This window comes from Citrus sinensis, chromosome 5, assembly GCF_022201045.2.
Source record: "Citrus sinensis cultivar Valencia sweet orange chromosome 5, DVS_A1.0, whole genome shotgun sequence".
Taxonomy (NCBI): Eukaryota; Viridiplantae; Streptophyta; class Magnoliopsida; order Sapindales; family Rutaceae; genus Citrus; species Citrus sinensis.
The window spans coordinates 11,540,651-11,557,647 of NC_068560.1; the positions used below are offsets into that span (position 1 = coordinate 11,540,651).

The following is a 16,997-nucleotide window of genomic DNA, read 5'->3' on the forward strand; positions in this document are numbered from 1 at the left end:
CATGTTTTGTTGCATAATCATCCGTAATTACTAGACAATTAACATAAAATTCTATGGCTGCCGAACATGCTCCAGATCATATAAATTAACATAATAGCAGCTAAGATGTCACAAATTAATAATGAGCGCAAAAAAAATCCAGTTAATAAAGCAAACTACCTGCAGAAATTGATTGCCACAATCGACGATGAGTGAAGTCAGTCACCAAGATGCAACTCAATTCCTCACACAACCAAGAGAAGGATACACTGTGAGAGAGAGCCGACGGATTTCACACCGTGAGGAAGAGTCCACGAGTAGAACAGAAAATGCCTTGGGAGAATTAGATGTTCAGATTTCTAGCTTGAATGAGGAGTGGATTTGGTGTGAATGAGAGTGAGAGTGATGGAGAATGCGTGTGTGAGATCTAATGCGCGTGTAGTGTGTTTGTTTGTTCAAACAGTAGCCTTTTATATTGAACACAAAATGCACCGTTCGCTGCTTATTGTGGTGCTTATTGTGGGCTGAATATCGGTGCTGATATGAAGTTACATAAAAATACGAAATCAGTAATTTTAATCTAATATCATCAAAATTGATTGATGATGAAATAATGTAATGTTGCATGGTGATGGTACGGTGGCGGTAGGATTAATGTAGTCATGTAGACATATTTACTCTATTCCTGTGGGTATTGCACAGAGAATTGATTAGTTACTTCCTCTGTCTATTTGATCTGCTTAATTTGTAGTGCTTCATTATTTGTCTATTTTCTCAATATTTCATAAACCTCAAACTTGTCAGAATATTTCGGTGCTTATTTTTTAAACTTGTAAGTTTATATTTCCTTCATTGATCCTTGCTCCAAACCTTGATCTTTATCCTATTTCATATTTGAAAACGTTATGGAAATCACACCTAGCCAGTAATCAAATGAATTTATAGGTTCGTTTCGCTTGTATTTCATAATAATTTCTTAAAACTTAATCCTTTACTTTGGCCATGTGGATTTGGTAGGGCGTGAATCCTGCTAATGCCTTAGGATTTGTCATTTCTGCAAGCGTGCATATTTCAAGTAATTTTTTATTGTGGTCTCTGTGAAGATCAAAATGCCGCAAATCACGCGGAATATGTTTCCCATAACACTCCCCTCGCTAATTAATTAACCTTTTAATAAATTCTCGATTGGCCTTATTGTTCTTAAAATATTAATCCTGTCGGCCAACGGCAAGATTCTCTGTATTTTGGACTGGGTGCTTCGAATTTTTTAAACTCAACTTGCTCTCCCCACAATTAACAATTTTGAAGTTAAAATAATGGTGCAACTTTTTGACTCGAGAATAACAAGGCATCAGCATCCAAGTTTCATCTTGAATTAGAACGAAGAGATACAGTACCCTTGCATTGCTTCGATTGAGCCTTAACAAACCAAAATTTGTTCCTTTGTAGCAGTTCATTTCAATTTTCCGCAGAATTTCAGTTTCATTTTTTATAAATCCTTTGGTTTCTTCAACCTCCAACAAAATCGAAAAAAAAAATGTCCATCATCGGGGAGGCTGTTCTATCTGCTTCCATTGAGTTGCTTGTCAATAAGTTGGCTTCCGAGGGGCTTCGGTTCTTTGCACGCCAAGAGCAGATTCTGGCCGATCTGATGAAGTGGAAGAAGATGCTGATGAAGATTAATGTGGTGCTTGACGATGCTGACGAAAGGCAGAGGACTGACCAGTCTGTTAAGCTGTGGCTTGGCGAACTTCAGAATTTGGCTTACGATGTTGAAGATTTGCTGGATGAATTTGAAACTGAGGCTTTGCGGAGGAAGTTGCTGCTTGGAGATGGAGAATCAGATGCTGCTAATGATGATCAACCAAGTTCCAGTACAGGCACAAGTATATTTCGGAAGCTCATTCCCACTTGCTGCACCACTTTTACTCCACGTTCGATTAAGTTCGATTACACCATCATGTCCAAAATCAAAGAGATCAACGCCAGATTTCAAGATATTGTTTCGCAGAAAGACCTGCTGGATTTTAAAGAAAATTCAGTAGGGAGGTCCAGAAAAGTCAGACAGAGACGAGAGACCACATCATTGGTGAATGAAGCCAAGGTATACGGTAGGGAAAACGAAAAGAAGGAGATCGTTGAATTGTTGTTGAGGGATGATTCAACACCTCATGATCTGTTCTCGGTTTTTCCTATTATAGGAATGGGCGGGTTGGGAAAGACCACTCTTGCTCAGCTGGTCTACAATGATGCTCGATTGCAAGACCATTTTGATCTCAAAGCATGGACTTGTGTCTCTGAAGATTTTGATATCACCAGGATAACAAAATCTATCCTAAATTCCATTGGTACGGATCAGAATGTGGATAGTCTTGACTTCGATAAGCTTCAAGTGGAGCTAAAGAAGCAGTTATCTCAAAAGAAATTTTTGCTTGTTTTAGATGACGTTTGGAATGAGAATTACAATGATTGGATTGATCTGAGCCGTCCATTTGAAGCCGGAGCACCGGGAAGTAAGATTGTTGTCACTACTCGCAATCAAGCGGTCGTAGCAATCATGGGGACTGTTCCAGCTTATCCGTTGAAAGAGTTGTCAGATGAAGACTGTTTGAATGTTTTCACTCAACACTCTTTGGGGACAAGAGATTTCAATATGCATAAGTCTCTTGAGGAAATTGGCAAGAAGATTGTCATAAAATGCAATGGTTTGCCCTTGGCTGCCAAAACTCTTGGTGGACTCTTACGTGGTAAAACTGACCAACATGATTGGGAAGATGTCCTTAATTGCAAGATATGGGATTTGCCAGAAGAAAGATGCGATATTTTACCTGCCCTCAAAGTGAGCTACTATTATCTTTCTCCTCGTTTGAAACAATGCTTTACGTACTGTTCGTTGCTTCCAAAGGATTATGAATTTAAGGAGGAGGAGATAATTTTGTTATGGATTGCCGTGGGTTTCTTGGATCAAGAAGATAATGGGAGGGAAAGCGAAGATTTAGGTCACATGTTTTTCAAAGAGCTACATTCAAGGTCACTTTTCCAGAAATCAAGCAACGATACATTACGGTTCGTGATGCATGACCTTGTCAACGACCTTGCCCAATGGGCTGCTGGGAACATATACCTTAGAATGGAGGATGCACCGGGGGGTAACAAGCAACAAAGGTTTTCCAAATCACTTCGTCATCTATCATACATTCCTGGAGGTCATGATGGCGTTAAAAGGTTCGCGGACTTCGATGATACTGAACATTTGCGAACCTTTTTACCCGTAATGTTGTCAAATTGTTGGGGTGGATACTTGGCTTATAGCATTCTTCAAAGGTTGCTAAAACTTCATCGTTTAAAGGTGTTTTCATTGTGTGGATATCAAATCTCTGAGCTACCAAATTCAGTTGGCGATTTGAGATATCTACGATACCTTAACTTGTCAAGAACTTGTATTGAAATTTTGCCGGATTCAATTAACAAGCTCTACAATTTGCACACACTACTGTTGGAAGACTGTGATCGATTAAAGAAGTTGTGTGCTGACATGGGAAACCTCATCAAATTGCATCATCTCAATAATTCAACTACAAATTCACTGGAAGAAATGCCACGAGGAATTGGTAAATTGACTTTTCTCCAAACTCTTTGCAACTTTGCTGTGGGAAAAGACAGCGGTTCTGGGTTACAAGACTTGAAGTTGTTGATGTATCTTCGTGGAACACTTAAAATTTCAAAGCTGGAGAATGTAAAACACGTTGGTGATGCGAAGGAGGCTCAGCTGGATAAAAAGAAGAATCTTAAAGTGTTATTGCTTCAATGGACATGCAACACCGATACCGATGGTTCAAGGGACCTGGGAACTGAAACACGTGTGCTTGACATGCTAAGACCTCATCAAAATCTGGAACAATTTTTTATCAGTGGCTATGGTGGTACAAAATTTCCAATTTGGTTAGGCGATTCCTATTTCTCAAATTTAGTGACATTAAAATTTCAAAACTGTCACAAGTGTACTTCCTTGCCTTCAATTGGGAAACTACTCTCTCTAAAGCACCTTGAGGTATGTAGAATGAATAGAGTAAAGTCCTTGGGTTCACAGTTCTATGGCAATGGTTGTCCAAGTCCTTTTCCATGCTTGGAGACTCTTCGTTTCGAAGATATGCAAGAATGGGAAGACTGGATTCCTCATGGATTTGATCAAGAAGCTGAAGTGTTTCCTAACTTACGAGAGCTTCATCTTCTAAGATGTTCTAAATTGCAAGGCACGTTTCCAGAACGTCTTCCTTCATTGGAGATACTTGTCATTCAAAGTTGTGAGGAATTGCTAGTTTCAATTAGAAGGCTTCCAGCTCTCTGCAAATTTGAAATTAGTGGATGTAAAAAAGTTGTGTGGAGAAGTCCAACTGATCTTGGATCGCAGAACTTAGTAGTTTGCAGAGATATATCAGAGCAAGTGTTTCTCCAAGGACCACTAAAGCTACAGCTACCAAAATTGGAAGAATTGGAGATTGCTAATATTGACGAGCTAACGTACATATGGCAGAACGAAACTCGATTACTGCAAGACATTAGCTCCCTCAAAAGACTCAAGATTAAAAGCTGTCCCAATCTTCAATCTTTGGTGGAGGAGGACGAACAAAACCAGCTCGGGTTGTCATGCAGAATAGAATATCTAGAATTGATAAATTGTCAAGGCCTGGTGAAGCTACCACAAACGTCGCTCAGCTTAATTAATTCCTTGAAAGAGATAGGGATTTATAACTGCAGTTCACTTGTTTGCTTTCCAGAGGCTGCTCTACCTTCGCAGTTGAGGATAATTTCAATTCAGTACTGCAATGCATTGAAATCCTTACCTGTCACATGGATGCATGACACCAATACATCTCTTGAGACATTGAAAGTTTATGGGTGCAATTTGTTGACATATATTACTAGTGTCCAGCTACCGGCAAGCCTTAAGCACGTGGAGATCGAAGATTGCAGTAATTTAAGGACTCTGAGAGAGGAAGGGGAAATCCACAACGGAAGCAGAAGGGACACCTCTCTTCTTGAGCATTTAAGGATTGTAAATTGTCAATCTCTCATAACTCTTTTTTCAAAAAATGAGTTACCTGACTCGCTTGAGCACCTTGAAGTTGGAATTTGCTCGAAGCTTAAATTTTTGTCATGTAGTGGCAATCTACCTCAGGCTCTCAAGTTCATTTGCGTTTTTAGATGCTCAAAGCTGGAGTCAATAGCGGAAAGGTTGGACAACAACACATCTCTTGAAGTATTTAAGATTGGTTGCTGTGATAATCTTAAAATTTTACCGGGGGGTTTGCACAAGCTTCGCCACCTTCAAGAGGTTGGTATATGGAGTTGTGGAAATCTTGTGTCCTTTCCCGAAGGAGGATTGCCTTCTGCGAATCTAACTAAGCTCCAAATAACGTGGTGTGATAAACTAGAGGCGTTACCTGAGGGCATGAATAGTCTTCGAGAATTAAACATAGGAGGTCTGGCAAGCATGGTATGCTTCCCAGTTGAGGCAGATGGTGCTATGTTTCCCAGCAACCTTCAGTCACTTGATATTCATGATACGAAGATTTGGAAGTCATTGATGGAGTGGGGGGAAGGGGGATTGAACAGATTCTCCTCTCTACAACGACTGTCAATCGGAGGACTTCATGACGTGGTGTCATTTTCACCACAGGAGTTAGGAACCACGCTTCCTGCCTCTCTAACCCATTTGTGGATTTATGATTTCCAAAACTTGGAATGCCTATCTTCAGTTGGCCAAAACCTCACGTCATTGGTGTATCTTTGGCTTTATGCTTGTCCGAAGCTAAAATACTTTTCAGACAAGGGCCTGCCTACCTCTCTCTTGCAACTGTATATCAAGGATTGTCCGCTGATAGAAGAAAAATGCAGAAAGGATCAAGGACAGTATTGGCACTTATTAACCCACATACCTGATGTTCGATTAAATCGTCTTCTGTAGTAAGATCTTGGGTGCAAATGTTATGGCAATCTCAGATGAAATTTCACTCTCTCCCATCTTTACTGTTCTTTTTAAAAAAGACTTTGAAATAGTTAATGCAACAATTTCTGCTCTTGAGAACTACAAGGTGAACAGTTGTTGGATTCCTGTGAAAAGAATTTATTTGTTGAGGTTGATTGCTAGAATCTATATAATCTTCCTGAAGGTGTTGATGGTGCAAAATTTTCATTGATACTTGAAAATTGCAACATATGCAAGATAACAGAACAAAGAAGCTAGCTCATCCTAATTGGAACATTTCACTTAGTGATGTATGATAAATGTGGGACTCTAATAATGTTTTGGAGACATTAAAAAAATAGAAGGGCTGGCAACAGATGTCTATGCACATGGAACTTATGGACACCCAAAAATGACTCACCATCAACATTGCCACATAATTTAATTTTGTGCTGAGTGTGTATACAAAGAAAAATCAAATTCTTTTCGACATTCTCTAGGGTCTGTGGTCAGAAATGATTTACTTTTCTAATTTATAATTACCAAATGATTAGTGAAGTGATAAAAAGACACTGAAGTTAGTCTCTAATTCAAATCCCATCATCAATGAGCATCTTTCTTTAATTCAAGCCATCCAAGAGCTTATCCGACATGATTGGTTGATTCAAGTGAATCATATCTATCGGGAAGCAAATGCAGCAACAGATTTCCTTGCTACATATAGCTTATCTTTTCCTTTAGGTTTACATTGCTTTCAGTCTCTTCCTTTAAATATGCTTAGCATATTAAACAATGATGCTTCTGGGGTTGTACACTCCCGTTTAGTGTTGCCTTACCTCTTTTCAAAGCCCCTTATTAATCAAAAAAAAAAAAAAGACACTGAAGCATTGTAACATTTTTTAAAGAATAATAAATGAAAGTAAGAAACTGACCGACATGCACTTACAAATGATACCATTATCTTGATGGGTTGATAAATTAATATTTTTTGCTAGCATAAATAAAAATAACTTTAATAATTTTAATCATGAAAAATCATATTGCCTTTTATTTCTCCAAATTTTAAGATTGGGATTTCACTCTTATTCCAGATGTGTCACTCTAATTCTCATCAAGTGTGGAAAAGTTTGAGAAATCTTTAAAACCGCACAGTTTTAAAGTATTATAAAATTAACACTTTAAAACCATAGGATTTTAAAATTTTCTTGAACTTTCCCGTACTTTAAAATTCTAGATTAAAAATTTTCTATATATATATATATATAAAGCAACAAATAACGAAAAGATAGATTCATTTTGCTGGACACTGATTTTATCTTTATAGAATCTGGCAAACACTTATTGGTGCTGGCCTCTGTTTTTCTTTTCACTTCTATTATTGGAAGAAAGTCGATAAAAGAAAGTTGACGAAAGAGACCACTAGATTTTTTTCTTTTGGTAAAGATTGGAAATCAGAAAAAAAAAATGTTAAGGTGCACCTTATTGGCAATTGAATCATGGTCAACATTATTGTCATGTTAAAATTTCATGTTCTAAGTGTATGTATTTTGAAGGAAAAATCTGCATGCTTGCTTGTTTGTTTTGTAATTGTTGCCGGCAAATTAAAAGTATTTACTGTGGGCCACATCGAATGAATTAATAGTTTAGTTTCAGTGGAAATGAAAATGAAATATAAGGTAATCTGAGTATTTGGGGGTCATGCTTTTCAATCTTACCAGTTTCTTTCAAAAAAGAAGAAAATGAATTATCTTATGGACCCATCCTCCCACGTTTCACACATGGAATTGAATTATTGCCCTTAATCTTAAATTAAACTTCTTATCTACAATTAAATTAAACTTCCATCGTTGATCCATTATCTTCCATACATTATTTGTTTTGCTACTTGTCTCGCGGTTACCTCAATCTACATATATGATATCAAACTAGAAACAAGGACACGTTCAACTACTTACTTTTGGTTATATACCGGATTCTGACTGCATTTATGAATTGAAGATTATAGAAACTACTTGTGCAAGAAAATCGTCTTGGTACAAGATGTTTGAGTATCATTTTATATATTTTATGTCATTTATTAGGGTCTCTCTAAGATAATTTACCGTATCAACAATGTTTCTATTGCGTACCATTAGATTTAATTAATGGTATACAATGTTTGTATTAAAAAAAAAAGATAAACAATTTAAATTTTAATTAATGGTATACAATGTTTGTATTAAAAAAAAAAAGATAAACAATTTAAAAATAATTATAACCTGTTGTTAACCGTTTAGGGTACTTTTGTAAAACCCTTGGAGTTCGAAATAATTTCACTTGAATAAGATGTTTTATTTAAAAATCACTTTTCAATTCTCCTTTTGTTAGAAAAGCTATTAGCCAGCAACACAAATAAAGAAGCAACACAAGATAAAGAAGCAACACAAGATAAAGAATAAAATAAGAGAACAAGATATTATAGATTGATTTTATTCATTTCAATTGTGTGCACAAAACAAAGAGATGAGCTCTCCTTATAGTTACATAATCACTCTATGAAATTAATGGAAACATTATGGATCATAATTCCTTATGAGATAGTGGGAGTTATAGAGAAGCCAAAGGTTGCAAGTGGGAGATAGTAGGGAGACTAAAGATAGTGGGGAGATTAAGAGATATATGTTATGAACATCCACATTTATTTTAATGAATTCATAACACCTTTAAATTTGTAATGTAATAATTTTTTTTAACGTAAATGTTTCAAAATCTATGACTACTAAGTATAAGATATAATATCTAATAGATTATATAACACAAATTAAATAAATACGTTGCAATTATGAAATTTATATATGGTGTAACACCAATAAATGACACAACTAAGTGTGTAAATTTAAGTTGATGTTATAAATTGCATCAATAAAATCATGGTTGAGATTGTTTATAACTAAAAAAATACTTCATCACCCATATTTTAACAAAATTTAATATCCCTTATTAAAATCTCCATTATTTTATGTACTATTAAAGACCAATGTATAATTGATTATAAAGTATATATTATACCCATTTAGCATACCTATTCCATGAAATTATTGTTTATGCTACAATTAATATATTAACATGGTAGGGAATTATCCAAGCCTTCTAAAATTTAAGTTTCACGAGACTATATATTTCCACTTTGTTTCCGAATGTCACTTTGTTAATTTCATAACAGTTAAATCTAACATATATTCCTAATTAGCATTATTTTATGAGTCATGAAAGATTATTTATTGATATCCTTTTATTGTAATTATAAAATTTTATGTCACTAAGAGTTATTATTTTTATTATGGTAATTAATGGTGACAATAAATAAATTATTACCTCCAATAATATTCACGTGGGAAAGAATGTGAAAATTTTTCTTTATACACTTTTGTATTTTCATTATAAAAATATGGTATGAAATATTTTTAACTTAAAAATTTGACACAAAATTGAAGTCATTAATCCCTTACAATCTAGTGGCTGATATTGAAAGTCAAAACAATATTTTATGATGTTACATCATCCACTGTTGAATTGTATAAAATTAATAGTTTACATTTTGTGTTAAAAATTTAAATTAAAATAACCAAACTCTAGAAGTATATATCCAAGCCATGATGTAGTTATAAACAAACATATATTTTTCAATTACAGTTGTTGAATAAAATATTTCTCATTTGTTGTGACTTATATAGTATCTTTAATAGAACATATATCAAGTAATTGATCACAATGCTTTCTATGATCATTATTGTTTAAGTATTAATGGTTTTGTAACTATATTCATACCGAAGAAATTATTATAAGACCTTATGTGATATCTTAATATGAAGTATAATTGAAATAACATTACTTGTTACTTACATTTATTTCAATTGAAATAACATTACTTGTTACTTACATTTATTTCAATGCTATCATAGATATTTCTAATGCTAATGTCAAAAAAAGAAGAAGGTAAAATTGTAAAGTTACATGTAGTACATAATAATGTTAAAATTATTTATATTTTTTTCACTTTTTTGGTGATGTAAAAATATTTATCAATTGATTAGATAAAAATAATTTAAAGTATACCACAACTTGCAAATTACTTGTTACATAATTACTTATCGATTAAAATTAAATTAAGGTTAAGATTTTAATATTTAAATCCAATGGTCTCATAATTAATTGTGGGATTTTTATCCCAATGTAATAGAAATTTTCTTTTATCAATTAATTAAAATAAAAAAAATTAGTTAGCACGAGCACGTGAAGCTAACTAAATTATTGGTTGTCGTTACTGTCTTTTGTTTCACTCCAGTGTAATCACATATTTTTAATTGTGTTAACTACTTTATTAAAATATGTATCTTTAAGAAATGGCTTGAATCGCTGTTGGTCCAAAATTTGATTATACCTTATTTCGACAGGACAGGAATATAAGACGATGATATAAATTGTCGTTGTAATTTTAAGAATATGTACTGTACTTGCAGTAATAAAAACGGAGATTAAAATCTTTTTATCTTAGCTTGCTTTATAAACTAGAAGACTTCTAAAGGGAAAGTAGAAATGAACCTGAAGCGACGGGAAAGGGAGAAGAGTGTAGCTTTATTCCAAGCTAATTATATTCCTGACATTTAAGATTAACAAAAGGGTTCATTGCTTTGGTTCTTTACAAGTCTTGTTCTCTTTGAACTAATGTAATGCCCAATTAATCATGTCAAGCAATGGCAAGATGTTGGAACATTTTCAACAATAAATGTGTCTTATGGTAAAAACATGTCCTATTAATTGTGCCTTATAGCAAAGGTACCTTTCACTAAAGACATGTCTAATTAAATGATGTCTTGTTGTAAGGACATGTCCATTTAATTGTGTCTTGTAGAAAAGGTATCTCTCTACTAAATGATATAACTTTTCATGACAACATTTCACTTAGAGATGCATCATTTCATGGTGACATTTCATTTGAAATGGTGATGATTCAATTTGGACCATTGATTAAAATCAAATCTAGATCCAATGGCCATGAATGAAGGGGTATCATGAAAGATGACAACCCAAATGAGGGGGCACAAGTATATCTATAAATAGGGGTCATGTTTAAGCCATTTAGACATGAAATGAATGATCCTACACCACTCTTTTCTTAGCATTCCTTTCTAGTACGAATTTCAACACAAAATACCCATTTCTTTTGTGCATTCACATTCCAATATATTGTTTTCTGCAGGAACAATATATTGTTTCTTGGCAGGCTTGCAACATTCAAGAGTATTCTGGTTTGCTTTCGTCGATGCACAACGCAAGCAAACAAACAAGTGCTTCATTGTATCTTGGAGGCGTATTTGCTTAACTCATGTGCATCACTCAATTGGTGGGGGCAAATAACGTCTTAAGGAAAGCGACTTTTGTAACGTGCCTTGAAGCATACAAAATTTCTGCAGTTTCTTCCTACATACAGAGTTAGTTGTAAACACATTACTTTACATAATAAAGTTCCACCATTATTGTTGTATTTCTCTACATTTGTCATTCCCCACAAGTTCAAGTTCCAACAATCTTAAGACGTTATTTCTACAACAATGGCACCAAGTTCGTCTCTTCGACAATTTGCAGTAGATTTTGTCAAATTGGAGCGGTTCGATGGTGGCAACTTTATTCGTTGGGAGAAAAAGTTGCATTTCTTGTTGACAAGCCTCAATGTGGTCTATGTTCTCACAACACCAAAGCCTCAAGAACGTGAGAATGAGACATTAGCGAAAACCAGAGTGCGACATAAGTGGGAGCAAGATGACTACGTGTGTAAGGGACACATTTGCAATGCCATGTCTGATACTTTGTTTGATCAATATCACAACAAACCTACAGCAAAAGAGATATGGGACTCATTAGAGGCTAAGTACATGATGGAAGATGCCACAAGTAAGAAATTCTTGGCTTCTAAATTTTTTAATTATAGAATGGTTGATAATAGACTTGTGGTTGAACAATATAATGAGATTTTGCATATTCTTGATCAATTCAACCAACATAACATGAAAATGGATGAGTCTATTATTGTCTCTTCAATTATTGATAAACTTCCTCCCTCTTGGAAAGACTATAAGAAAAGTCTTAAACATAACAAAGAGGAAATCAGTCTGGATGGCTTAGGCCAAAGTCTTCGTATTGAAGAGGAACTCAAGCTTAATAGTTTTGAGGATCAGACTACTACGACCTCTAAAATTAATGTTGTAGAGGAAGGGAAGGATTTTAAGCATTCTAATCACCCTAAGAATAGAGTCCATTTCATCATTAATGGCCTCTTTCCAAAAAGCAGCATCTTGAGACTTCATTGCCTTTTCATAGGTGAAAGGATCAGACTCTATAGTAGGTGTGATCATGGTCTGTTTTGATTGTGAGTCTCTTGTCCCTTCAACTAAATAGACTATAAAATCTGGTCCAAAAGATTTTATAGTCCTTATTCTTTTACTTCTTCTCAAATGATTTTGTTCATTATTAGCATCGCGCTTTTGACCAATTTCTATTTGTTTATCATTCTCTTGAGAATCAATACTTTTTGGTATAGTGGAAAATCTATTTTCATAGAATATTGCATCTCTAGATTCCACTATAGTATTGATCTCAACAAAGCTATTAGGTTTACAAGAAACCTATAAGCTTTACTATGCTCTGCATATCCCAAGAATATGCATTCAATGCCCCTTTCTCCTAATTTCTTTATCTTAGGTTCTGGTAGTCTTACAATGGCTCGACAACCCCAAACTCTTAGATAAGAAAGATTAGGCTTTCTCTTTTTCCATAATTCATATGGGGCCACCTTTGTTTTCTTATTAGGCACTCTATTTAAGATATGACATGCAGTTAAAATAGCTTCACCCCAAAAACCTTTACCAAGCCCAGCATTAAAAAGCATAGCATTAACCATTTCTATTAATGTCCTATTTTTTCTTTCAGCTACGCCATTTTGTTGTGGAGTATATGCAGTGCTAGTTTCATGTACAATGCCAACAGATTCACAAAATTCAGAAAAAGCATATTCACCTCCTTTATCACTTCTAAGGCATTTAATTTTAGTGTCACAAAAATTCTCAACTTCATTTTTATAAGTTTTAAATTTTTCTAACACTTGATCTTTAGAATGTAACAAATACACATAGCAATATTTTGAAAAATCATCAATAAATGTTACAAAATATTTTTTACCACCTTTAGAAGGATTACTATGCATATCACACACATCGCTATGAATTAAATGCAATAAAGAAGATGTTTTTTCAATTTTTGGAAAAGGAGATCTTGTGATTTTAGTCTGTGCACTAACTTTACATTTTTCATGCATATCATTTTCATGCTTAGGAATTAATTCTAAATTAGTCATATCATGCAATCTTCTAATATTCACATGTCCTAAACGATTATGCCATAAAGATAATGAATCAACCATATAAGCAGAAGAAATATTCATATTATTGATATTGAGTTTAAACATTCCTTCATACATGTATCCTTTCCCAACAAAGGTACCACCCTTAGATAATATAAATTTGTTTGACTCAAACACAAGTTTGAAGCCAAACTTATTAAGAAGGCTACCAGATACAAGGTTTTTCCTAACTTCAGGAACATGATAAACATCTGTAAGAGTTAAAGCTTTTCCAGAAGTAAACTCTAGTTGCACATTGCCTTTTCCTTTAACTATTGCAGTGGAGGAATTTCCTATGTAAAGAACACTTCCATCATCCATTGCTTTATAAGATTTGAAAAGGCTACGATCCTTGCATACATGCTTGGTTGCACCAGAAGGGTTTGTTATGCCAGGACAAGAACATAAAGTTTGTAAACTAGTCAAGTCTTTATATGGTCTTAAACAAGCTCCAAAGCAGTGGCACGAAAAGTTTGACAAAGTGATTGTCTCAAATGGATTTAATATTCATGAATCTGATAAGTGTGTCTATAGCAGATTCAATGGAAATAAAGGTGTGATTATTTGTTTATACGTAGATGACATGTTAATTTTTGGTACTGATAGTGAGAGCATTGAACTCACTAAATTATTATTGTCATCTAATTTTGATATGAAAGACATGGGACTTGCTGATGTGATTTTGGGGATTAAAATTATAAAAAATGATAATGGCCTAGTATTGACCCAATCACATTATATTGAGAAAATTTTAAAGAAATTTAATTATTATGATTGTAAGTCTGTGTCAACACCTTTTGATTCAAACATAAGACTGTATCCTAACACTGGCAGATCAATATCTCAATTAGAATATGCACGTATTATTGGATGTCTTATGTATGCGATGACTTGTACTAGGCCTGATATTGCTTTCGCTGTTGGAAAGCTTAGTAGATATACTAGTAATCCAAGCCAAGCACACTAGCAAACAGTGTACAGAATTCTAAAATATTTAAAACATACAATGGATTATGGTATATACTACACTGGATATCCTTCAGTTTTGGAAGGATTTTCGGATGCTAGTTGGATTACTGATCGAGATGATCATACATCCACAAGTGGTTGGATTTTTAATCTTGGTGGAGGAGCTATTTCATGGGGCTCAAAGAAGCAAACTTGTATAGCAGACTCCACCATGGCTGCAGAATTTGTAGCTTTGGCTTCATATTGCAAGGAAGCTGAATGGTTAAGGAATTTGGTTATAGAAATTCCTATTTGGCCTAAACCAATGCCTCCTGTATCTATTCACTGTGATAGTGAGGCAACTTTATCAAGAGCATATAGTCAAATCTATAATGGAAAGTCTAGGCACATTGGTCTAAGACATAGTTATGTAAGACAATTACTTACAGATGGAGTAATCACAATTGACTTTGTGAAATCATGCCAAAATTTGGCAGACCCCTTAACTAAAGGCCTTGCAAGGGATATTGTATTTAAAACTTCTAAGGGGATGGGACTAAAGCCAGCATCATCTTATCACCAATGATGGAAACTCAACCCAACACTTGAAATATCAAGATCTTGGGTTCAATGAGCAAAAGTACATCACATGTTGTGATAGCAAGCACTATAATATTTTTTTTATGCGTCCCAAAGGTTAGTGCTTGATACCTGTAACATATGGGAAAGGTTAAGCTACTTAGCTTTTAATGGACTTATAAATTTTTTAGTTACAGGGACATTCTAGATAAGTCTACCTATGTGAGTGTAGGAGGTGGTGCCGCTTCCTATGTAACTTGGCTGGTTACTAAAGCGCTCATGAAAACAGGATATAGACACAGGGCCAATCCACGTGTCGGCTAAGGAATACTTGAGAATTTGAAAACTTATGTGTGAGATATATCCGGTTAATCGATTAAGGTCGCTGGTTCAAAGCTTGCCTACCATGCCACCTTGATTAACTTTGATGTATTGTCACTAAGTGAAGGTTCAAGTCCAAAAGACACCTTCATCTATGCATAAGTTTTCCAAGCCTGTGCAAGATAATTTTTCAAAATTCATTTATTTTGAAAATGGTGGGGGATTGTTGGAATATTTTCAACAATAAATGTGTCTTATGGTAAAAACATGTCCTATTAATTGTGCCTTATAGCAAAGGTACCTTTCACTAAAGACATGTCTAATTAAATGATGTCTTGTTGTAAGGACATGTCCATTTAATTGTGTCTTGTAGAAAAGGTATCTCTCTACTAAATGATATAACTTTTCATGACAACATTTCACTTAGAGATGCATCATTTCATGGTGACATTTCATTTGAAATGGTGATGATTCAATTTGGACCATTGATTAAAATCAAATCTAGATCCAATGGCCATGAATGAAGGGGTATTATGAAAGATGACAACCCAAATGAGGGGGCACAAGTATATCTATAAATAGGGGTCATGTTTAAGCCATTTAGACATGAAATGAATGATCCTACACCACTCTTTTCTTAGCATTCCTTTCTAGTACGAATTTCAACACAAAACACCCATTTCTTTTGTGCATTCACATTCCAATATATTGTTTTCTGCAGGAACAATATATTGTTTCTTGGCAGGCTTGCAACATTCAAGAGTATTCTGGTTTGCTTTCGTCGATGCACAACGCAAGCAAACAAACAAGTGCTTCATTGTATCTTGGAGGCGTATTTGCTTAACCCATGTGCATCACTCAATTGGTGGGGGCAAATAACGTTTTAAGGAAAGCGACTTTTGTAACGTGCCTTGAAGCATACAAAATTTCTGCAGTTTCTTCCTACATACAGAGTTAGTTGTAAACACATTACTTTACATAATAAAGTTCCACAATTATTGTTGTATTTCTCTACATTTGTCATTCCCCACAAGTTCAAGTTCCAACACAAGATTCTTGGTTCGGATCTTATTTATATCTGTAGGGGGCCTCTATTTTTTCTTTTCAACTTTATGGTGGGTTTCGCTTGATTTCTATTTCTTTTTTTTTTGGACTAATAAAACTAAGGCCAAAAACTAATAAAACTAAGAAAAAAAGGAAAAAAAAAGAACGAAATTTTTGGCCGGCGTAAGTGAGATGGCAATGAACGGTAATGAACGGCGTCAATGATCACAGAGGAGGACAGATCAACGTTGGACACAGAGGTAGTGGATGCCGCCGTTATCATGTAATCAACGGCGGATTTTACATGAACATAGAATTTTGTTAGACAGCCGCTACCACATGAATACAAAAGTTAGTTTGATTGATTTCGTGATTTTATTTAGACAGCGGGGATGAAAGATATTTCGTTTTTGGTAAGATTTTTGTGATTTTTGTAATATAATTTAAATGGATTTTGGACTTTTTTTATATTAAAATGAAATGATTTTAATTTATAAATTATTGATTTTATACAAATAATATAAAAAATTCATTTAAGTGGGTAGTTGAGTTATGACAAGTTAAATATAAAATAACAATTATGCACCAATCACTTATTTTTTCATATTTAAAAAAATACATAATTTTTTTTTTTTTGCATTTTTTTACACCCATCCACCTCCATTTACATAACGCTAAGAGAATTAATGGAATATTTATCAAAGGGAAAAAGACAATCAACCC

The 16,997-nt window shown here is 34.3% G+C and overlaps 2 protein-coding genes across 2 annotated transcripts; both read left to right on the forward strand.

The window, feature by feature from the left end:
* The first annotated feature begins 1,203 nt into the window (after nt 1-1,203).
* LOC107178827 (putative disease resistance RPP13-like protein 1) lies at nt 1,204-5,995 on the forward strand. Its single transcript, XM_015534448.3, has one exon. The coding sequence runs from the start codon at nt 1,517-1,519 to the stop codon at nt 5,945-5,947; it is 4,431 nt and encodes a 1,476-aa protein (XP_015389934.2). The 5' UTR covers nt 1,204-1,516; the 3' UTR covers nt 5,948-5,995.
* Nucleotides 5,996-11,538: 5,543 nt separating this feature from the next.
* On the forward strand, nt 11,539-12,351 carry LOC127902246 (uncharacterized). The gene has a single exon (XM_052441084.1). The coding sequence runs from the start codon at nt 11,539-11,541 to the stop codon at nt 12,349-12,351; it is 813 nt and encodes a 270-aa protein (XP_052297044.1).
* The last annotated feature ends 4,646 nt before the right edge of the window (nt 12,352-16,997 follow it).

What these genes read in the sequence shown, in the direction of transcription:
- LOC127902246 (XM_052441084.1), top strand. Translation starts at nt 11,539, where the DNA reads ATGGCACCAAGTTCGTCTCTTCGACAATTTGCAGTAGATTTTGTCAAA.
- LOC107178827 (XM_015534448.3), top strand. Translation starts at nt 1,517, where the DNA reads ATGTCCATCATCGGGGAGGCTGTTCTATCTGCTTCCATTGAGTTGCTT.